This window comes from Primulina eburnea, chromosome 14, assembly GCF_022965805.1.
Source record: "Primulina eburnea isolate SZY01 chromosome 14, ASM2296580v1, whole genome shotgun sequence".
In the NCBI taxonomy this organism is placed as follows: domain Eukaryota; kingdom Viridiplantae; phylum Streptophyta; class Magnoliopsida; order Lamiales; family Gesneriaceae; genus Primulina; species Primulina eburnea.
The window spans coordinates 440,644-465,226 of record NC_133114.1 but is presented as its reverse complement, the minus strand read 5'-3'; the positions used below and the strand labels follow the sequence as shown (position 1 = coordinate 465,226).

Sequence of the window (24,583 nt, the reverse complement as noted above, 5' to 3'; positions counted from 1 at the left end):
GTACATTAAAAACTGAGAATCGATCTAACTCCATGTTCTCCTTTCCCACTTGCAAGCGGCAAGAAAAACGGCAACGCAACTAGCTCGAAACGCACACCGCTTACTCTCCAAATGGCACCGTATAACCACCGCTCCATCATAGCGTCAATCCATACGACGGTCCCTTCGCTTGCAGCCCAGTCCTCCTCCACGCCAACACCATACGGATCTACCCCCCCACCCCCTGGTCGACGTCTTCTCCGACTGGCCTCCCGTAGGCGGGCGAATTTGTGATATCCAAGGTAGATGATTTAATGAACTGGGCTCGTCGGGGATCTATATGGCCCATGACGTTTGGGTTGACCTGCTGCGCAGTCGAGATGATGCACACAGGTGCCGCGCGCTACGATTTGGATCGATTTGGGATCATTTTTAGGGCTAGCCCTAGACATTCCGATTGCATGATTGTTGCCGGAACTCTCACCAACAAGATGGCTCCTCCCCTTCACAAGTAATTCTTACGTTTCTATCTCATTTCCCTTTTTAAACGTTGAATGTTCTTTGAGGTCTTGAAGTATAATGAGTGACTACGCGACCTGTGATTTGAATTGCTTAAATTTTCAGTTGCTTTGTCTGTGCTTTGTTCTGCCAATCAGTGGTCTTCGGGTTTTCGCTCAACATTGATTTTCTGTGATTGTCTGTGGGCAGGGGCGGAGCCAGGATTCAAAATTACCTGGGGCTGACTCCGTCCCATGCTGCATTTCATAAAATAAATAATTAACCGAAAAACTCTGCTTCAATCTTGTTACGAAGAGCTGTTTTAACAAGTTTCATTGTTGAAAATGCTCGTTCCGTTGTTGATGTAGAAACAGGGAGAGTTAAAACAAGACGAATCAACCTGTCAGTTAAATAAATATATCAGATTCAATAAATAAGTAAACGACGTAGATAAAAATATATAAATCACCTGTCAATCAAATCGTAGGTTCCTGACTTATTTGTCTCAACTAATCTTCGACATAATTCAGAAATAGTTGATAAATTCTGAAATCTTTCATGGCCAGCAACATCAAGTTTATAGTGATCCAATTGCATTCTCAAGTGATGCAAATCTTGTGAATCGAAATCAAGATAATAGAATTTCTCAGCAAGTCGATAGATATGATCAACATTAAAAAGCTTAAAGTTTTCTTTAGGTTTCAAAGCACAACTAAGTTTAAGAAGTTCAACTGCCTCATCCTTGAATCTATTAAGCTCTTCAACTTGAAAATCTATTGCAGATGTAAATACATCAAATCGATAGTGGTGCTCAACTGTGATTGAATCAATATGTTGACAAGAACGGCCTGTACCAGATTTATAACGAGCTTCCATGTGAGGCATCTCAATGTCATACTTGACACAAACTTCTTTTACATGACTAAGTAGGAGATCAAATCCTTCTTCTCTCAAAGTATGAAGCAAAGTTTTAGTCGTTGAAACATAATCCATTGCACTTAAAATATCTAGAGATTTCTCTTGCAATGCTCGACAAAGCAGATTTGTTATCCCCATTATCTTATGCATCAAGTGTAATATGAATATGAAATCAAAAGACTTCATCGCAATCAATGCACCACTAGCTTCACCACGAATGGAATTAGAAGCTCCATCATTCACCATATTTTCTAACACGGTAGTCACAGAGCTATACATATCAATCATGCTACAAAGTGAGTCGAAATTAGAACTCCAACGAGTCTTTCCAGGGCGTAATAAATTTCCAATTTGATTACATCCTCTACCTGTATCACGTTCACCAGTAGCTACCATATGCGCAACCTCAATTCTTTGAGCAGAATGTAACTCACCGTGCCGTTTAGGAGATGCATTGATGAGATTACAAATGGAATTCAATTTTGAAAAGAATAACCAAATGGATACCTCTTTTTCAGCAGCTGCAGTTAATGCTAGTTGAAGACGATGAGCAAAACAATGTACATAATATGCACACGAGCAATCTTTCAAGAAAAGAGCCTGCAATCCATTCCAAGAACCGCGCATATTGCTAGCACCATCATATCCCTATCCACGCATGTTGTGGATATGCAAGTCATAACGACCAAGTGCATCAGATATTTCTTTCTTAAGTGTTGCAGCAGTTGTATCTGTCACGTGTACAATGGCAAAAAACCGCTCACGTAAAAAGCCTTCAGTATCCACAAATCTTAATACAATAGCCATCTGCTCCTTGTTAGATGCATCTCTCGCTTCATCAACTAAAATGCAGAATTTTGCATCTCCAATTTCTTTACGGATCTTGGCTCTCACTTGGTTGGAAATGATATTCAAGACATCTTTCTGAATATCTGGTGAAGTATACTTTGCATTCTTAGGAGCTTTCTCTAAGACGATGTCCCCAATACTTTTATTCATTTTTCCTATAAAATTTATCATCTCGATAAAATTTCCACGATTATTAGAAGATGGAGATTCATCATGCCCTCTAAATGCGCATGCTTGCAAAGTGAGCCATCGAACGCTTTCAATAGTTGCTGTTAGCCGCAATCTGTTCTTCTGCTTTTCTTCTGAAGATTGTGCATTTATCACTTTGTCAATATGACGAGGTATATTCATCAAATTATCAAGATATTCCACAGCATTGTTATGTGGTGAAGTACTGCATCCTATATGCATCAAAAATGCACATCTATCGCCATCATTAACTCGCTTCCAATATTTGAATCCATCCATTGTAAATGCAGGATTACGAGGATGCTTATGTTCAAACAAGAAGCACGGAAAACAAAATGCAGCATCTTTCGAAGGAGAGTACTCTAACCAAGTAAATTTTTTAAACCAGTGACTTTGGAATCGTCGATTTTGACTTCCAAATTTGGTTGGTGGATACTCTTTCTTAATTGGTTGATATGGCCCCATCTTGATATAAGCTCGTCTAATTTCATCCATTTGATTAACAGGATATTTCCATATCGGAGTACGTAATGCCGGATCAGGTTCAAGAGAACTCACATCAACATCAATTCTAGGAGATTTGTTAAGCTGTTGATCACTGGGATTTGAGACATCAATATTGGATGGAGAATGGTCTTGACTTACCGATGTCTGCTCTTTTTGTTTAAAAAATGAGTCGATGGTTTTCCTTTTCTTCATTCTTGAGTTTCTTTTCTCCTTGGTGCCGTCTACACCATAATAAAAATGAACTCAGAAAACAATAACTTCACAAGTTGCCACTGAATTGTGATATTTTAACTTCACAAGTTGCCACAGAAAACAATAACTTCACAACTAAGTATACATGTACTCCAAAAGTAAAAACCATGTGGGAATCTGGGTAAAGAAGCTTCTTCATAAAAATTATATATTTTTTAACTATATAGTCACATAAAGGGATGCAAATGGAACCATTTGTGTCAACAGCAAGAACAAAAGGGTACCTCAATATTACAATCTAAGCTTTTTATTCCCTTCATAATCACTACAAACAGGGAGAGCTTACTCTTGACTACAAAAAACATCCATCCAGTAGATTAAATATTTTCAAAACTCCCACCTCACAATCAGATTTAAAAAAACAGGAAATTTGGATTTGAGAATTCATAAATACCTTTCTTGTGTTGGTTGGCCCTTGACAATCGAGAGTGGAACCTGAGACTGGATTATTAGACCACTGGGCACTGGAGCTTGGAGGCGTGAGTGAATAGGAGAACCGAGAATGGGATTTGGGAATTGAGGGGTTAGGAGTCTTAGGACGTAAGGTTAGATATATATTTTTTATTTTGTATATTATTATTATTATTATTATTATTATTATTATTATTAGTAATATTAATAATATTATTTTATTTTGTATATTATTATTATTATTATTATTAGTAATATTATTATTATTATTATTCCAACCATTTACCATGTTTGTTCTTTTTTTTTTTTGATAACTATGTAGCAAAAAATGAAAAATAAATAAAAATTAATGGGGCTAATAAAAATTTTTTAAAATAAAACATAATAATTTAAAAAAAAAAAATTAGGTGGGGCTGGAGCCCAACCCAGCCCCACATATACCTCTGCCCCTATCTGTGGGCTATACACGCAAATATGCATTAGTGTGTCTGAAAGATTGCAAAATGTTTCATGTGTAAAACACGTGGAATCAGAAAATCCAGTCTCTCTAAAATTGGTGGAGCTTAGGATGCCCATTAACTTCTAGGTGAATGGAGTTTCCGAATCACTTTCAGATGAAGTTTTTTTAGTTTTTATTATTGGTAGGTTTTGTTTGTGTAGATTCCTTCAAGCATTATTGATGTTCAACTTTATTTTGTGGTATATTCTCTTTTGTTCAACTTTATTTCCTATTCGATGTAGAAAGGACCCTTTGTTAAATATATTCTAGCTTTCGATAAAAGAATAAAGTTGGAGTTTAGTCCTTTTCTTTATAGTTCCCATTTTCAGTGCAGTTCAATATCAAAAGAAGTCATTTGCTTTGAAGATGTAGTCCTATTCTTTGTATAAATTATAATGTTATGGGACATGTGGCCATCTGAATTTTTCGTGTTTGCTTGTCTTGGGCTTATAGTTGGGTTATATAGAGCATGTGGTATTGACTAAGCTAAATAGGATATCTACTTTCTACGTTTTACATCAATGGGATCTGTGGCGCATCAAACCTCACCACGTAATCATACAACATGTGACGTCATATGCATAAAAATTTTCTTTTCGACGACGTAATAATATAATGCATATACGACAAAATAGTACAATCACCACACTATCTACGTCAGTGTAGTAGAAACAGTATAATAAATACACACAGACAACTCAAATAAGACAATGAACCATATTGTCTCTATTTACTATTATCTACAGAACTGTTTGACTCCACCACTATCATGTCTCACAGCATAGTCCTGTAACCTGCTCAACAGAAATAGCCGCAAAGGGTGAGCATACACAACAATCATCATCGTAATACATAACAGTTATATTAACAACAATATAATATATATAACTGAAATGATAACAGAAATACCCCTTTTGCCGTTTCTGGACAATCAGCCATCAACAACATCACAATGCAACAACAACATCGACGATACGTCGCACCCCAACTCCGGCGACAGCAATATCGTCGAACGAACAACAACATCGACGATATGTCACACCCCAACACCGACGACAGCAATATCGTCGAACGAATAACAACATCAACGATACGTCGCACCCCAACTCCGGCGACAGCAATATCATTGAACTACCAACAGCAACGAGACGACTCCCAACAATGACAGCCATGATACTAAACAATAACAACATATGCTCGTACGTCAACACGTACCTGATAATCGAGTATATATAAAATCTTGCTATTTCTTTGATCCCGAGGCTTGTGACGTATCTAAATAATTCAACAACAATTATCAGACCATTGTCACCATATCAACACAATCATAACAGCGTCAATATATAACATCAAATAGCCCAACAACAATTAATTCAACAAAATATAAAACTCGATTATAAATTCTTATTGTTCAACAATTTAATATTATGGTATATTTAATTCACAATACTACCATTAAATACACCATAATTAATTAACTTCAAATAATAGGCTATTTTACAACATCCGTCAAATTACGAAAACTTTATATCAACGTGTAGCTTATACTTCGCAGACTCCGAATATAAAATCAGGTTTAATAACAACTAACAAACAACTCTCCAATCTCAATTCAACAATTAAAATCCCTAATTATAATAAATTAGGAATAATTCAAAACAACAACACAATAATCTTCTGTACTTCGTTAAAATCATACACTACTAACAATCTTCAATTTTTGTATGATTTCACAATTTATCACATTTATTCCAGAAATCGACATTTTTGAAATTTTTGAAATCAAGTATTTATTCCAGAAATACTTGAAAATATCTTGATTTTTTGACAAAAATGTCCAAGAAATTTTTGAAAATATCTTGATTTTTTGACATTTTTGAAATCAAGTATTTCTCGGCTTTAAAGCCACATTATTGTTGTGACCGTGAGTTGATTCCACTGATAGATTTATCTTAATAGCCGTTTTTATGCTTAGGAAGGATAAGGGACTTATACTTGCAAGATATGAACGGTTCGTTTTTTTTTTTGTGCCAAAAGATTAGAATGATTTGGAACGGCCTGTTATACAATTATGTTAGGTGAGCTACTATTTGGAATAGAAAAATGGTTGCACTCTTTCTTGTAGACATATTCCTGATTACCATTTCTTATTTTCTTATCTCATTTTATTCGGAGAATAAAGTTAATATCGTTATCCTTGCATAAAATCATCTGATACTATTCCCACGGAGTCAGAGTTTCTTGTCTTTCTAGCCAAGGAATTCTTCTATTCGTCTAATCCTAGGATCATGAATTAATGTTTAATTCAATTAATAATTTTGGGAAAGTTGTATTTCAAAGTTTCAAATAGTTGGTGACTTGGTAAAAAATTTTCCATTGCAGAGCCTATGATCAAATGCCTGAGCCTAGGCGAGTCATATAAATGGGAAGCTGTGCAAATGGTGGTGGTTATTATCATTACTCGTATAATCGTATTCTGTTGTTCGAGGTTGTGATCGTGTATAGTACCAGTCGACATCTATGTTCCTGGTTGTCCTCCCACTAACGAGGCCCTTTTATATGGACTTCTGCAGCTGCAGAAGAATATCAACAAGCGCAAGGATTTCCTTCACTGTTGGACCACATAAATGCCCTTGCTTGTTTTCATGGCAGATTTGGCTGCATGTATTTGTGGAAAATAAATCGAACTCTATCGACCTTTTTTACATGTAGATGCCAAGGAAATGCATATACTCTACTTGTTTTGTCTATCATGCTTTGTGTGAACCTTGTTAAGTTAGTGTACAATGTAATCGTGGTGCTTATGGATTTTGTTTGAATTTATATTGAATAAGGATACTCGTTGTTTTTTATGTATGTGTTAAATTGGTTGTTATAAGTAGTATATTGGGGACAATTTTACACTGATTTGATTTTGTTATCCCTAAGTTCAATTGTGATAAGATGTTCCATTTCATTCAACTAAGATTTTGAGTTTGAGCAACAGAATGATGTTGCAAGGAGAGCTCTCTCTTTATGGGTTTGATCCAATTTCCGTTCTAATTAGTTTGGATACAACTGGATCCAATTTTAAATAACTTGTTTCACGATTGTCCTGTGTATGATGCATATAAATATCGTGTGAGTTATTTTTATGTGATTGAACCAAAAGATAATATGACAATCCAAACTAGGGTGCACACAAGTAGAGTATCATATTATTCGAGCTCGACTTGATTTAAATTTTGTCCGTTTGAACTCGATGGAACAATCAATTTCAAGATCATTCTCAACTCGTGTGCATGTTGAGGTACTCGAGATCGTGCTTGAAAGTCTTCAAATTAAATAAAACAAGATTAATGTGTATATGTTGAGAAAAGTATCCCATAAATTTTATATGATAAATAAAATATAAGTAATTTTTCAAGTAGAAACAATTAAAACCTGAACTCCACTTGAGTTCGATCAAATTAAGCTTGAGTCGAGTTTCAACAAAGCCGCACACGAGTGACTTAATTCACTTGCACCTTAATCCAAAAACAAAAAACTATCCCAATATTTCAGTTTGGCTAGAAAGCAGTAGTATGGAAAATCAGTTATTGCTTGATGATAAAATTAAGAAAAAGTTTTAAATTTGTATTAATTTTTTTATATATAATCAAACATACTCCAATTCATATACCTAATTTTTTTTAAAAAAAATGTAAAAAGAGAGATGAAAATATATGGAAATTTATAATATGGTCATTATACGGTATATATTTGTAATGCCCGAGACTTAATTACTGTAATCAGACGTTGATGAATTGGTAAAATTGAGATTGTAGGAGCTTACGTGGAAAGGCCGGGCGTCGGTGCAAGAAAAACAAGATTTTGTACAGAACTCGTGGCGCCCGAGCGTTAGAAAGAGACCGCCCGAGCGCCAATGCACCATAAACATGATATTCGAACAGAATGTTTGGCGCCCGAGCGGTAGAATATTACCGCCCGAGCGCCAATGTGTGATAAGCCAAGAATCCGGCAGAAAGTGCTGCGCCCGAGCGGTATTTTCTTACCGCCCGAGAGCGATGGAAAAATAATGCGAGGGCTGAGAGTTCCGCGCCCGGGCGGAACTTTATGTCCACCCGAGCGCGAGACGTGTTGCTTGAAAGAGCAAGCCACGCATCCAAGCCATGCAACGTGTATGTATCCATATATATATATATATATATATATATATATATATATATATATATATATATATATATATATGCACAAATCCTTTTATTCAGAAGAAAGGAAACGAAAAGAATATTGAGAGAAAAGGTTTCTGGATAAGGGTTGAAAATCCTTACGCCTTTTATGAGAAATCCGTCCGTCCGATTTTGAATCCGACTGCGGTACTGTGTTCCTATCGACGTAGGCTACAACTGGACGTAAGTTTTGCTACGTTTTGATATGTTTTGAAAATATGGTATTGTCAGAATCTGATATGATTCATATATGATGTTCTTGTCATGTTAGACATCGTATAATCGAAATCGGACTGAGGAACGGATACCATATGAAATTGTTATGATTTTCGGAGTAGTTTTGGAGCCGATTTGATATCAGAATTGAGTTGTTATTGATTATGAGATATTAGAATTGATATCTGACTGCTATGATATGACTAGGTATATTGAGATTATACCGTTATGCCGTCCATATTGAATTAGATTGAGTATTGTGCAGAACAGATTTAATTGGAGTAATGTATTGATATTATACTCCTCGATATTGTTCTTGTCAGATTGAGTATTGACAGGCTTCGAGTTCGAGACTTCGACAGAGTCAGAGTAACAGAAAGAAATGTATAAATTAATGTTGAGTTGGGATTGCACAACTCGAGTGAGGTTTGACTCGAGTCTCCCTAAATCACATACTTTCGTTTATTGCATTGACATTTGCAATTGATGAGACTTATGATTGTTGTCTATTGATTTATAGCCACCGCATGTAATGACTGTTGATTCGTTAGTCATTGATTGAGTTGCTTAGATACTGACTGTATGTATTGATTACTGAGTCGTTGAGTCATAGGCTGATTCGCCTAGTCACCGGCTGATTCGTCGGGTGATTGACTGATTCGTCTAAACTTAAGCTGATTCGCTTAATTACAGGCTGAGTTGTCTGATTATTGGCTGATTCGCCTAATTACCGGCTGATTCGTCGGGTTATTGACTGAGTCGTCAATTCTGCGGCTGATTCGCCCAGACACTGGATATATGAATTATATTGATGCCGTTAGGGATTGATTCATTCCTATCGACTGAGATTCGGTATAATTATTATTATTCAGACATCGGGATCCCTAGGATAGAGTTGAGTCGAGTCTGAGACGACGCGTCAGTGGAGTCGAGTCTGAGACGACGCGTCGGTTGAGTTGAGTCTGATATGACATGTTGATTTACATTGTTTAGACCATTCCTGATTATTGAATGTTTGATATGAATTTATGTTTCTGATTTGAGACATGTTATGGATACTTCTTATATGCTTTCGTATATGCTTTTATATGATTGCATGTTTACATTGTTTATACTGGGATATTTATATCTCACCGGAGTTATCCGGCTGTTGTCTTGTTTTGTATGTGTGCATGACAACAGGTGGGGCTGGATCAGGGTCAAGAAGAGGATGAGAGAAGATTAGATAGCGTGGAGATCCGGGCTTCGAAGCAACATAGGATTCAGCACTGATATGTAGTTGAACCTAGTTGAATTCTTGTAGATAACACAAGATTTGTATGTTCATGTTTAATATGTAATTTGAGTAAATTACATTATGTTTCCGCTTTGTATTTAAAAAAAAAATTAGACCCTGTTTTATAATTGATTAATTAGTCCCAATGATGATTAATAACTTGATTAGCGTCCGGGTCCCCACAACAGGTGGTATCAGAGCTGTAGGTACTAGAACTGTAGATTCTTGAGATTGAGATAGAAGAGGCTAGTGAGCGGGGTAGATTGAATTTTCTTTCCTTGCTTGTGAATGCTAGCATGCGTACTGCTTTATATAATACATGTTACTTGACTTATCTGATTTGATTTGTAATATGTATTATTGGGAACGAATCTGAACTGATTCTCGATCAGCAGTAAGATGATCGGAGGAGAGACTGAATTGAAACAGATGTGCTGGATTGGATTACTAATCCTTTTGAGTTTCAGATATGCCTCCTAGACGAATTCCAGAACAGGGTAGTACATCGAATCCTCCAATGGATGTAACACCGACTCCAATGGAAACCTTGCTGAATAGGTTTCAGTCATTCAAACCACCCTCTCTGACGGGTACTGAGACATCGGTCGAGTGTGAGAGTTGGTTAGGTAGCATTGAGTTACTGTTTGATTCACTGGAGTACAGTGATGAGCGCCAGATTAAATTGATTGGGCACCAGTTTCTTGATGTTGCACAAAGCTGGTGGGTTACAATGAAGAGAGCCTTGGAGCAGCGAGGTACGATTGTTACTTGGGATGTATTTAAAACTGAGTTTTATCAGAGATTCTTCCCAATATCGTACAGAAAGGACAAGGGGGCGGAGTTTGCCAATTTGAGACAGGGTCAGCTTAACATTGAAGAATATGCGACCAAGTTCTCTACCTTGTTGAAGTTTGCTCCTCATGTGTCTGAAAATGACGAAGCCGTTGCTGATCAGTTCATCAATGGCTTGAATCCCGATATTTTTACATTGGTGAACACCGGACGACCGAATAACTTTGCTGATGCCATGAATAGAGCAAAGGGCGCTGAAGCGGGCCTGATAAGGCAGAGAGGAGCTGAATTTGTTCCTCCAGTGTCGAGACCACAGCAACCACCTTCCAGATTTGAAAGTGGCAGTAGCAGTGGTGGAACGAAAGATTTTCTGAAGGCTAGAGGAAAGCAATTTAAGAAGTCTGGTGGCAGTTCTTCTAGCTCTAGTGGTTCTCAGCAGAGTTATACCGGCGTTTACTGCGGAAATTGTGGAGGGAGACATTCCACTGAACAATGCCAAGGAGTACTTGGTAGTTGCCATGTCTGCAAGCAACAAGGACATTTTGCCAGAGTATGTCCACAGAGGGGTTCCCAAAGATCCCAGGGAGCTGAACCATCTGGCCCAGCGGCACAGTGGAGTAGACGATCAGCTGCTGTTACTTCATTTAAGCCAGCACCATCTCAGTCACAGCAGAGGCCAGAAGGAAGCCAGACAGTTGGCCAGCCTCCTAGACAGCAGACCAGAGTATTTGCTTTGACCGAGGAGCAGGCTCAGGAAGCACCAGATGATGATATTGCAGGTAACTGATTTGTTTGATTACCCTGTGTATATAGATATGTGGAGGGATACCGGTGCTTCACATATTGTTATTTCTGAAAGACTTGCATTGATGCATGCATTATCTGTTGAGTTCCTATTTACTGTAGTATTTGTTTCTTTTCCTTTGAGAAAAGATCTTGTATCAGTGATTTCTGTTAGATCTTGTATACTACAGTAGGATAAGAATGAGATCGAGTTAGATCGTGTGGTAGCTTGTGTTGTGCTAGTGTTCTCTGATTCTGGAACTGCATTACTGATATTGATATGCTGACCAAGTACAGAACTACCATAGATTAGTTTAGAAGATGGTGAGAATCAGACCTGAGATGACCAAGAGATGACTACTATACGATAAGAATTCTAGACTGAGAATTCCTTTGATATTCGTACTAGCTATGACTCGATTATTACAGAAAGGAGCAGAATGACTCCTTATGTATTCAGTTGATTTACTGAAGTTGAGTCTATCATTGGCTGATTTACCAATGATATGAAAATTATTGATGTTTTCTCTGGTAAGACTTCAGATCTGATTCCAATCAGAGAAATTGATTTTAGCCTTGAATCTGATTGAATATTGATGCTTATTCTGAATACGTGGTTGAGACAGATTGTAGACAATGGAGATTACATTGTACCGTCCGAACCAGAGCTGATGTTGAAACGTTAGCAGTTCGAAAAGCTGATTAGAATGTTTAGAACTCAATATCGATAGTCAGAACCGAGTGTCGATCAGAGTAACAGATATGTGATTTTATATGTTGTATGAGATTGATTATTCTGTGATATCAGATGTGTCAGAATTGTACAGCAAAGCTTGATATTGATAGTCAGAGCCGAATACCAGGTAGGTATTTTCTCTTTAATTTATGTTATTAACTGATTTGTGTATATCAAATAGTTCGAATCAGAAGGAACAGATATTGTCAGAAGCTTACAGTCATGGATTCAGTGTTCAGTCTGACGATTGAGATTATATTGTATTCGAACAGATAGTTGTGATATAGACAGATGAGATCAGTTATAACAGAATGTATTGAAATGTTGGCAGAAATTGTACTGATATGTCTAAATCGCTAACAGAAAAGATAGAAAGATAGAAATCAGAAGATTTATTACAGAATTGTGAAGCTCTAAATAGGAATGGAAGTACATTTCTATAGCCTTCGTAATGAAATTACCGTCATTTTTACAGATTGTAATATGATATGATTAAGATTGACAGATTGTTCAATCTATATCTATCAGTTTGTACTAGATAATGTACAAACATGATCAAATGACACCGATTGATGTCAGAGAAGTGGTCAGAAAGATCAGAATGCCACCATAGAATGTATCAGAAGAGTGATTAGACTGCACTGAATGCCTAAATTGACGATATCATACCATGATTTTCGATTGATTTTGAATTTATGGCAGAATAGATCACAAACTCTTTCACCTATCGTCTATAGATTGACGGATAATCAGAGCGAATTAGCCAGATACTGGAGAATATCCAGGAACTGTAGTGCCAGATTTTAGCACTAGTTGACATGATTTATTGTCATTTGGGAATTTGCGTACAACAACAACTATCAAACGAGTATTGAGATGGCTCATTTAGAAGTGTTGTACGGAAAGAGGTGTCGATCCCCTCTTTATTTGAATGATATCTCTGAAGTTCTTGAGATTGGATCTGAAATGATCAGAGATATGACTGAAAAGAATGAAGCTAATTCAGAAGAAAATGAAAACATCTCATAATAAACAGACTGAATATGCCAACGTCAGACGATGACTGTTGGTATTTGAGACCAAAGATCGAATATATCTTTGATTGAGATAAACAGATTCGATAACAGCTGATGATGTTGAGTTGTTACGAAATTTTGAGGGGTATATACAGATGTTGTATAACCAGTATTGCGAGATTGACTTTATTAGAGCTATTTGTAGAAATAGAAGTTGATATGAGATTGAAATATCAGAATAGATTCCTTGAGACGAGTTTGTGATTTCAAACTCTATATACAATTCTTCTGATATATCTGAATTGATTACTTGCGAGTTCGAGGACGAACTCAGATCTAAGAGGGGGAGAAATGTAATGCCCGAGACTTAATTACTGTAATCAGACGTTGATGAATTGGTAGAATTGAGATCGTAGGAGCTTACGTGGAAAGGCCGGGCGTCGGTGCAAGAAAAACAAGATTTTGTACAGAACTCGTGGCGCCCGAGCGGTAGAAAGAGACCGCCCGAGCGCCAATGCACCATAAACATGATATTCGAACAGAATGTTTGGCGCCCGAGCGGTAGAATATTACCGCCCGAGCGCCAATGTGTGATAAGCCAAGAATCCGGCAGAAAGTGCCGCGCCCGAGCGGTATTTTCTTACCGCCCGAGCGCGATGGAAAAATAATGCGAGGGCCGAGAGTTCCGCGCCCGGGCGGAACTTTATGTCCGCCCGAGCGCGAGACGTGTTGCTTGAAAGAGCAAGCCACGCATCCAAGCCATGCAACATGTATGTATCCATATATATATACATATATATATATATATATATACACACACACACACACACACAATCCTTTTATTCAGAAGGAAGGAAACGAAAAGAATATTGAGAGAAAAGGTTTCTGGATAAGGGTTGAAAATCCTTACGCCTTTTATGAGAAATCCGTCCGTCCGATTTTGAATCCGACTGCGGTACTGTGTTCCTATCGACGTAGGCTACAACTGGACGTAAGTTTTGCTACGTTTTGATATGTTTTGAAAATATGGTATTGTCAGAATCTGATATGATTCATATATGATGTTCTTGTCATGTTAGACATCGTATAATCGAAACCGGACTGAGGAACGGATACCATATGAAATTGTTATGATTTTCGGAGTAGTTTTGGAGCCGATTTGATATCAGAATTGAGTTGTTATTGATTATGAGATATTAGAATTGATATCTGACTGATATGATATGACTAGGTATATTGAGATTATACCGTTATGCCGTCCATATTGAATTAGATTGAGTATTGTGCAGAACAGATTTAATTGGAGTAATGTATTGATATTATACTCCTCGATATTGTTCTTGTCAGATTGAGTATTGACAGGCTTCGAGTTCGAGACTTCGACAGAGTCAGAGTAACAGAAAGAAATGTATAAATTAATGTTGAGTTGGGATTGCACAACTCGAGTGATGTTTGACTCGAGTCTCCCTAAATCACATACTTTCGTTTATTGCATTGACATTTGCAATTAATGAGACTTATGATTGTTGTCTATTGATTTATAGCCACCACATGTAATGACTGTTGATTCGCTAGTCATTGATTGAGTTGCTTAGATACTGACTGTATGTATTGATTACTGAGTCGTTGAGTCATAGGCTGATTCGCCTAGTCACCGGCTGATTCGTCGGGTGATTGACTGATTCGTCTAAACTTAAGCTGATTCGCTTAATTACAGGCTGAGTTGTCTGATTATTGGCTGATTCGCCTAATTACCGGCTGATTCGTCGGGTTATTGACTGAGTCGTCAATTCTGCGGCTGATTCGCCCAGACACTGGATATATGAATTATATCGATGCCGTTAGGGATTGATTCATTCCTATCGACTGAGATTCGGTATAATTATTATTATTCAGACATCGGGATCCCTAGGATAGAGTTGAGTCGAGTCTGAGACGACGCGTCAGTGGAGTCGAGTCTGAGACGACGCGTCGGTTGAGTTGAGTCTGATATGACATGTTGATTTACATTGTTTAGACCATTCCTGATTATTGAATGTTTGATATGAATTTATGTTTCTGATTTGAGACATGTTATGGATACTTCTTATATGCTTTCGTATATGCTTTTATATGATTGCATGTTTACATTGTTTATACTGGGATATTTATATCTCACCGGAGTTATCCGGCTGTTGTCTTGTTTTGTATGTGTGCATGACAACAGGTGTGGCTGGATCAGGGTCAAGAAGAGGATGAGAGAAGATTAGATAGCGTGGAGATCCGGGCTTCGAAGCAACATAGGATTCAGCACTGATATGTAGTTGAACCTAGTTGAATTCTTGTAGATAACACAAGATTTGTATGTTAATGTTTAATATGTAATTTGAGTAAATTACATTACGTTTCCGCTTTGTATTTAAAAAAAAATTTAGACCCTGTTTTATAATTGATTAATTAGTCCCAATGATGATTAAGAACTTGATTAGCGTCCAGGTCCCCACAATATTCTTTTGGTTACTGCTAGCACGATATCAGCTAAACCATTTATTGGAATCCTTCCCCTTATGACAGATTGTAAAGATTTGTAAAACTATAACAATCCGGGACTTACTGTCTCGGATTCATATTTTTTATGTGTAAACAATAATTATATTGTTAGCAGTAAAAAAAAGATTTAGATAGTTTGGCAGTTATGTGTAAACAGTAATTATATTTACTTGATATAATATTATATCTACAATAATTAAAATAGTTATATTTAATTTACGTGATATAATATTATAGCTACAACAATTACAATAATTATAATATTAATTGTTTATTGGAATTAGAATATGTATATAAATTACGGACTTTATATTTACGTGAAATTTTATGTATAGTATATGTATAATTATAATATTAATTGTATTATAAATTACGGAGGTTAAAATTACGTGAAATTTAAAACTTATTCTCAATATACTTTAAAAACGTAACAAAATACTTTATAATTTCATTAGTATCAAGTACATTAATATTAACAAAAAATCATATTTATTATTTTTTAATATTCAAACTATTTTTTAATATTAATATTAAAAATATACTATTTAACTAAATTATACTTAATCATATAATGTTAGTAAATAAAATTATAATTACATTAATATAATATAAATAATACAAACAACATATTAAAAAATTAATTAAATTACCTTCTCAACGTAATTATACGGAACTTGATATAATATCAACGGACGATGCTAATATCTGAAATAAATGACAAGTGTTATAAAAAAAAGTACACAAAAAATTACTTCTTAATATATAATTATAATATTATCAACGAAATTAAATATTACCTCTTCGTATCACTTCAAATGAAATGGACGATAAAATCAACAAATAATATTAATATATGATCGAAGTAGAAAAGATGGATTTTACACATATAATATGAGGAACAATTATTTTCGACGATAATGGAAATAATATGACACGACTTATTAGAATCCGTGACAAGTTTTCACGGATTTCCTTAACAACGATGTTTGGTTAAACCGTCGCAAATAACGACGTGTTTTTGTTACACCATCGCCAATAGCGACGGATTTAAACAAACCGTCGCCGATATTTTTTTTTTAAATCCGTGCTCCACTTTCTTTTCGTATTTTTTTTAAAAAAAATAAAAAATTTGAATCCGGGACAGTAAGTCCCGAATTGTTATAGTTTTACAAATCTTTACAATCTACCATATTTTTACAATGATTTTATAATTTTATAATATTTTTTAAAAAAACCTTTGTTCCAAAGGGTAAAAATAAAAATGACAAAAATTTGTATGAGACGGTCTCACGGGTCGTATTTGTGAGACGGATCTCTTATTTGGATCCATGAAAAAATATTACTTTTTATGCTAAGAGTATTACTTTTTATTGTGAATATCGGTAAGGTTGACCCGTCTCACAGATAAATATTCGTGAGATCGTCTCACAAGAGACATACTCAATAAAAATATGGTGGTGTGTCGGTGGAATCTCATTCTAAAAAGAGTGAGTTTGAGACCGTCTCACGGATCTTAATCTGTGAGACGGGTCAACCCTACCTATATTTACAATAAAAAAATAGTACTCTTAGCATAAAAAATAATACTTTTTCATGGATAACCCAAATAAGAGATCCGTCTCACAAATATGATCCGTGAGACCGTCTCACACAAGTTTTTGTCTTCTAAAAAATGGCCCGATAAGAAGGCAGCACAAAAACCAACCGGGGAACGACGGGGGCTGCTGTTTTACATAAGACTAAATATGGGGGTCAAAAAGGAAAATAAAAAATCTAGCTATTGTGGGCTGCCCCAACTTGCGAATATAAAAGTCTGCCTACACACACTAATCACTATCTATTCCTCTCCATTCGCCGTCTAGGGTTCTTGCTCCTCCGTGTCTACTCAAATGGCGGATGATGTGCACTATTCGTCAGCCGGTGGAGAATCGAACAAGCGCAAGTACGAAGATCACCAGACTTCGACTTCACCCGCACCGCGTAGGGCTACGGGGTTTTCGTCAGGCCCGGACTCATCCGCCCCCCCTACATCTTACAACAGCGTTCCGCCTCCTATGAGCGAGATCGAGTTGGCGAAACAGAAGGCTCAAGAAATCGCCGCTAGGCTTTTGAATAACGTGGATCCGATGAAAAGAGCGAGAGTTGAAAACGGAGCTGGTGGTGGGGGATTTGATTCAACTGATGCTGGTGACGGTTTTCTCTTTAACTAGTTTTTACGTTTTCGTTGTCACTTCCATTACGTGATTCTCCATTCGATTTATTCTTATTGATCTGTTTACTTGCTTTAGTACCATTTGTGTTCACACATCGTCTCATCTTTGGTATCCAATGTTTTTACACGAGCTTCGTGCTCGGATTACGTGGTGATCTTATATTCTTGTGCACAATAAACTCGAGTTTAATGTATCGATGAGTTTATACTTAACTGTTCAATCTCGTATTGCTTTGATATGAGCTTACGTTTCTTGGTCTCCGAGAATATAGTTTTTACCTGGCTTGGATCTATTGCTACTTGGTTTATACTTTATGCATTGATTAATATTACTTGTAGTCTTACTTTAGTTTATACGTATATGCTCAAGTATGCATGCGATGCCATACGTGAGGATCAGATTACAGGGCTTGCACCATGATGTCATTTGGTTTTAATGTAGGTTTTGTTCAGAAGCCTATGGGTATGGGTCTGAGTGGTCCACCAACAGGTGCATCCTATGGTTATCCAGGTCCAAGCAAGAAAATTGAGATACCAAATGGAAGGGTAGGTGTGATTATTGGAAAAGGCGGAGAGACCATTAAATACCTTCAGCTTCAGTCAGGTGCCAAGATTCAGGTGACCAGAGACATGGATGCCGATCCAAATTCTGTTTCAAGAGGTGTTGAGCTCATGGGTACTCCTGACCAGGTAGCCAAGGCTGAGCAGTTGATCAATGATGTTCTTTCTGAGGTACGTGTAGTTCAGAACAATTCGACTGCTAATTTTTGGATCAAACTGATGAAATATTTTTTTTTACTAAGCTGACATTTGTTTTGCTTAATATTCTCTTGCCACATCACTCTGGCTGACATATGCTTGAACAGGCTGAAGCAGGTGGTTCTGGTGTTGTTTCTCGAAGAATGACTGGGCAACAATCAGGAACTGATCCATACGTGTTTATGGTTCCCAACAACAAGGTAACGATGATGCTTGTTTTTATGTATTTTTACTCATTTAATTAGGGTCAATGGCAATTTCTAGGTGGGTCTTGTTATTGGCAAAGGAGGTGAAACCATTAAGAACATGCAAGCAAGGACTGGCGCTCGCATTCAGGTTGGGTTTCCTTTCCGTTTATAATGCTATTATGTGGTTTGAATATCTGATAGAGCTGCTACTTCTGGTTTTATGAAAATCCTGATATTGTATCTGTGTTTTGATTTTTTTCTGGTGCCGTGAGTATTGTCTGTTCCCAAATATTTCAGGTTATACCTCTCCACTTGCCACCTGGTGATACATCCAAAGAAAGGACCGTACAGATTGATGGCACTAGTGAACAGATTGAGGCTGCTAAACAGTTGGTTAATGAAGTAATCAGTGAGGTTTGTTAAATGGTTGCATATGACTACACTTATCTTTTATGCTTTATGTTCACTGTCATTTAAACTTGACAAGTTTTTAACATCATATTAATATACCTGTTTATTCTTAGTGATGTATCATAGCTTGTGTTAGTTTCCTCATATGAAGTTTTAACTTGTTAAATTTGTTTCACCCCTTAATTTTTTTTAAGCGTTAACAATGTATTATGCAACTGTGTATGTTTGTTTGTGTGCCTTCCCTATTTGCCAATTGTACATGTAGAGGATTGCAGATATCTTTGCCACATCTGTCTACCTCTACGGCATGGTTGATATGGAGTCAATCTTGTGCAAAAATGATCCTTGGGTGGAGATCAGATTTTGCTGTTTTATTGTCGTGGGAGGAAGATCTCTTCAATATCTGGTTTGAATGTTATGCTTGAAGCTTGATTATGGGTTCCTTGTATAACAATTTTCTCCCACTGTGGAATCAATCAGTAATCATATTGGGGAGAGGAACGTTCTATATTGTCTCTCAAATGTTTTGGTTTATCTTGCACATATTTCCAGTAGCTAGAATTCTGGTTAGATAGTGGTTGTAAGTATTGAGATTTGAGACCGGTATATTAAGATGTTCCCTTTATGGTTACTGGATTTTGGATACTTTTTTATGTGAGGCAGGTATACGTGAGCATTCTACATTGAGGTAACTATCATCATACAAAGTCTATTACAGCACTGGGATACATCTGTATTAATTATAGAAATGATACATAATTTTATCTCATAATTGATATATCTGTAGTTCCATGTATTTTTCTATTGATTTAGTGATAAATTTCTTTTCTTATAAAAAAAATTGATGTATCCTGAGTGAAACTGTTGTAGGGGTTAGAGGGTAATGCACACTTCTTGACATCTTCACGGGCCATTTGTGTGTTTCTTTGACACTTTCTGGTATGATTCCTCCCTCATTATAATTTCTCCATATTTTGGAGAAATTTGTTTGGACCTACTGATAAGGGAATTCAAAGAGTATGTGTTCCTTAATTGCTATCGGTATGATAAAAGCCACAGATTCTGTCATGTTTAGAATTGACAAAAATTTATGATTTGTTTGCAGATGTTTATTTTGAGTATTGGGCAATCCATTGGCGTTTTTGAGTTCCTAATATCCCACACAAACTGTCTTTCTTTGTAATGTTATTATTGCTTAAAATATGAAATGGCACCTTCCTTTTAGAATGTTTACAACTCCTACGAGATTGACAATTCCATGTTTGTTTAGTTTTTCCTTGGTTGCATGTTTTGATCAATTTTATTATTTTTGTGAAATTTAATGTTTGAAGCATTTGAATTGGATTGTCATAAGTAGGCACTTTTTCCAGTAAATTTTCTTCCTATTGTTGGTTCCTTTATTATCTCTATCACCTTGATCGAACTCTTGAGTGATTTTGTGCGCTCTATCCTCCTGTTCTTTGATGTTTTATGATTCTTTTTGGTAATGCATTCAAGTCAGTCCAACTGGGGGGAGTAGTTGTTGTATATTATAGCCAGAGAGTAATTTGAAATATTTTAGCCCCCATGAAATTGGTGCATCGGTTTCAAGCCATCATGAAATTGGTCATCGGTTCCACTTCAAGTTGCTTATTCATTTAACTAGATGGAGGTGGATGATATTTAGTGCCTTGCTCCCTCTTCTACCTTTTGGCCTCAGTTGTTTTTGTTATTCTAGTTATATAGTATATGCTATTTTTTTGTACCCATTCACTTCGAATAGGGAGAGGATGGGCTTCTGCAGGAGTAATTCAATAATACGACCCAACCAGTACGGTATGTAGGCGCCTAACTTTTGTCTTGTTGCAACTGTGCCATATATACTGTGCTTAAAGAATTATATGCTCTCGGTATACCATCCCTATTTCTTCACGTTTTACCTTGCTCTGTATTGTGTTGCTAATTTCTCATATTTTTTATCATACCATTGTTGTTTCAGAACAAAAACATCAACTATTGTCCTAGTTTCATTTGTCAACAATCTTGTGCAGAATCGTCCTAGAAATTCGTCGATGGCTGGAGGATATCCACATCAAGGTTATCAAGCTAGACCTCCGACTAACTGGGCACCTCCTGGTCCACCCATGCAACAATCTGGATACGGCTATACCCAGTCTGGCTCATATCCTGGTCCATCAGCACAGTATGGTATGAACCAACCACCTTACTCAGGTTATCCCCCTCAACCCTCTTCTGGTGCATATGCCTCTGGCTGGGACCAAACAACTGCTCCACCAAATCAGCAAGCTGCACAAGGAGGCGGCTACGATTACTACAACCAACAGCCACCTCCACTGCAGCATCAAGCTCAGGGAGGTCCTGGTACTCCTACTGATGGCTCAGGTTATGGTTACAATCAGGCATCCGCCTACAGTCAAGGACAAGGTTACACTCAAGATAGCTACAGTGGCTACAATGCAGGTGCTGGCTATGGTCAGCCTCAGCCCAATCCTGTCGGAGCAGGATACGAGCAGCAGCAACAAGGGTATAATTCTGCCTATGGCAACGTCTCAAATCCTACGCCAGACGGCCACCCCTCTTCATACACACAGGGTGATACCAATCAAGCACCTGCCTCTGGACAGCCTTACAACGCCGGCGGTCAGCCCAGCCCAAATCCTAATTATCCACCTCAAGCTTCTAACCAGGCTGGTTATGGTGGTCCACCGTCTTCTCAAGGTAGCTATGGAACCCAACCACCCTCTGGTTATGGAACATACGGGGCCCCTCCCGGTCAAAAACCACCTAGCAGTCAACAAGCTTATGCGCAGCCACAGCAGTCGCCTAGTGGTCAGGGAGGTGGCTATACTCAACCAGGATATCCGCAGACCGGTTACATGCAGTCAGATGCGGGTGCACAGAAACCATCGGCAGGTTATCCGCCGTCTCAGCCAGGTTATGGCCCCCCATCCTATGGGGCACCACCATCTGTTCAACCTGGTTATGGGCAACAGGCTCCGTATAATAGCTCATATGGCAGTGGATATTCTCAGGCTCCAGCTCACTCTGCTGATGGTTCCACTGGTGCTTACTCACGAGGGACGTACGACACAACTCCACCGCCCTCCACTGCCCAGACAGGTGGTGCTGCCAAAGCCTCTCCCCCTAGTGGGTGATCGTCACAAATGTTGGTTTAATGTTTTAGGATTTTAAGGTGTTGAGATTTGACAATGTGGTGTTTTCTGTTTGACAATTGACTTGAATCATGTTTGGTTTGCCTGGAATTCTTGCATCCTGTTTTGCGACTTATGATGTATTATTTTGCGGAAGATGTGCTATATAAGGCAGCTGAATGATACCGTAGCGAGCGGGTCTAATCTAATTTTATATTCGAAATACATCAAATTTGAAACGATTGGTTGGTTGGAATGGGGAAAAACCCAAAAAATTTCCACCTACGAGCTAAATCGGTCCGAATCTTCTCACATTTTTGGGTTTCCACGATGGCTGATGGTTAATCTTGGTCTTATATTAAATTAGCCTTTTAATTATGTTTAAATTCAAAATTATTTTTTAAAACTTTTCTCCTCTTGTTTTTGAACATGTCTTTTTTACTTCTTTTACTATATATATATTTTTCCTTCTTTCATTATTAATTTCTAATTGGAGCCAAATGGGGTACCTCACTTCACTTTTATTTGAAAAATAAATATTTAACACTTTTAATCATTTTTTTATTCCACCCGGCCACTTTTTTCCCTCAGTCTCTTCTCGGCTCCACACTAACTCTAAAACCTCCAAATTCAATTATTTACCTCGCACACCATCTCGAATTTTGTTGCCTAATTTCTCATAAGCAGTTATTTTATCTAACTAATACTTTTAAAATAAGAATAATAATAGAATGATTAGGTGATAGAAATTTAACACAAGAGCTAAATCAATTAAGCTCAATTCTCTTATCTTTATTTTTTTCTGATTTCAAATTTTTTTCTCCAAAACTATTTGAATTCCTACTTTTGAGCTATTCAAATTATGTATTGAAACTTCTCATTACATTTTGGTACCCTAATTTTATTTAATTTATTTTATAACATATATATATATATATATATATATATTTAAATTTTTTAATCTATTAAAATTATCTTTTTGTCATATTATCTTTTTACTTATTAACTATTTTAAAAATTTTATTTTCCTCTCATAATTCATTTTTCTGGCTCCGTCCGTGCTCCAATCCTATATATTGAAAAAAAAGAAGACAGATCGATTTATTATGCAAAAATTTCTCAATGCCATTAATTGAAAAAAGTAAGAAATATAAAAAAAGATAAAAAATCTGAGTGCCTTTATTCATGTATAAGAGAGGGTCCCGTCCATTTTTATTTCTTCAGGAGAAGAAAAGAAACGGAAAACTTCAAACACCAACATTTATTTATACATTAAAAACTTATTTTTTGAACATAAGAATGCCTAAATTAATGCTTATCGATAGCTAATAGTGATTAAAATATTAACTTTTTGTTTTATGCGAATTATTGGTGCTGTAAGTTCATACAAGGACAATGAGCTTTAATTGTATGCAGTTATGATGTACAATTTTGTTGGAAGTCAAGATTAATAATATGAACCAATTAATTCCAGATGACTATAATTTGATCGAGGAAAAAACTTGTGTTAGACGGTCTCACGAGTCGTATTTTGTGAGACGCATATTTTATTTGAGTCATTCATGAAAAATATTACCTTTTATGCTAAGAGTATTACTTTTTATTGTGAATATGGTAGGGTTGACCGGTCTCATAGATAAGATTCGTAAGATCGTCTAACAAGAAACCTATTCTTTGATCAAAACATTTTGATTTAGCCGTTGGTGTTAAGTTATAAATATAAGAAGAATATCATCACAAAATATTTGTTTATTGGATGACGTCACTTTCTTGGGCTTATTAGTGTCTCTTTATTAGTTTTATGATGTTGGGCTTATAAGTATCTCTTTATTAATTTCAGGATGATGCTAAGATTTTGATTCAGTGTATCCAACGATAAACTATAACTAATAAAATAAATAAATATCTTCTAATCAAATATTCATAAACACCACAAAATAATTTTCTTACGACTGACCTTTATAAGTCTTCATATTTTGAAACATTTGTACAATAACTTCAATACAAAATTGTTAGAAATATTTATTTCTCTACATAAACGAATCTTCATATTCTGAAACTTTTGTACGATAATTTCATTATCAACTGTTTAAAATATTTTTTTTTTAATATATAGATAACGTGGCTATCATTTTTCCAATCACCACTCATTTGATTGAAAACGTCATCTTCACCGTCACAATCGATAGAATTACTATAA

At 36.5% G+C, this 24,583-nt stretch overlaps 1 protein-coding gene and 1 pseudogene across 1 annotated transcript; both read left to right on the top strand.

Annotated features, from left to right (window-relative positions):
• Positions 1-7,022, top strand: LOC140813015 (NADH dehydrogenase [ubiquinone] iron-sulfur protein 7, mitochondrial-like; annotated as a pseudogene).
• Positions 7,023-17,489: 10,467 nt separating this feature from the next.
• On the top strand, positions 17,490-22,573 carry LOC140811696 (uncharacterized). Its single transcript, XM_073169750.1, has 6 exons — positions 17,490-17,848; positions 18,316-18,605; positions 18,740-18,832; positions 18,897-18,968; positions 19,118-19,234; positions 21,262-22,573. The coding sequence occupies exons 1-6, from the start codon at positions 17,551-17,553 to the stop codon at positions 22,384-22,386; spliced, it is 1,995 nt and encodes a 664-aa protein (XP_073025851.1). The 5' UTR covers positions 17,490-17,550; the 3' UTR covers positions 22,387-22,573.
• The last annotated feature ends 2,010 nt before the right edge of the window (positions 22,574-24,583 follow it).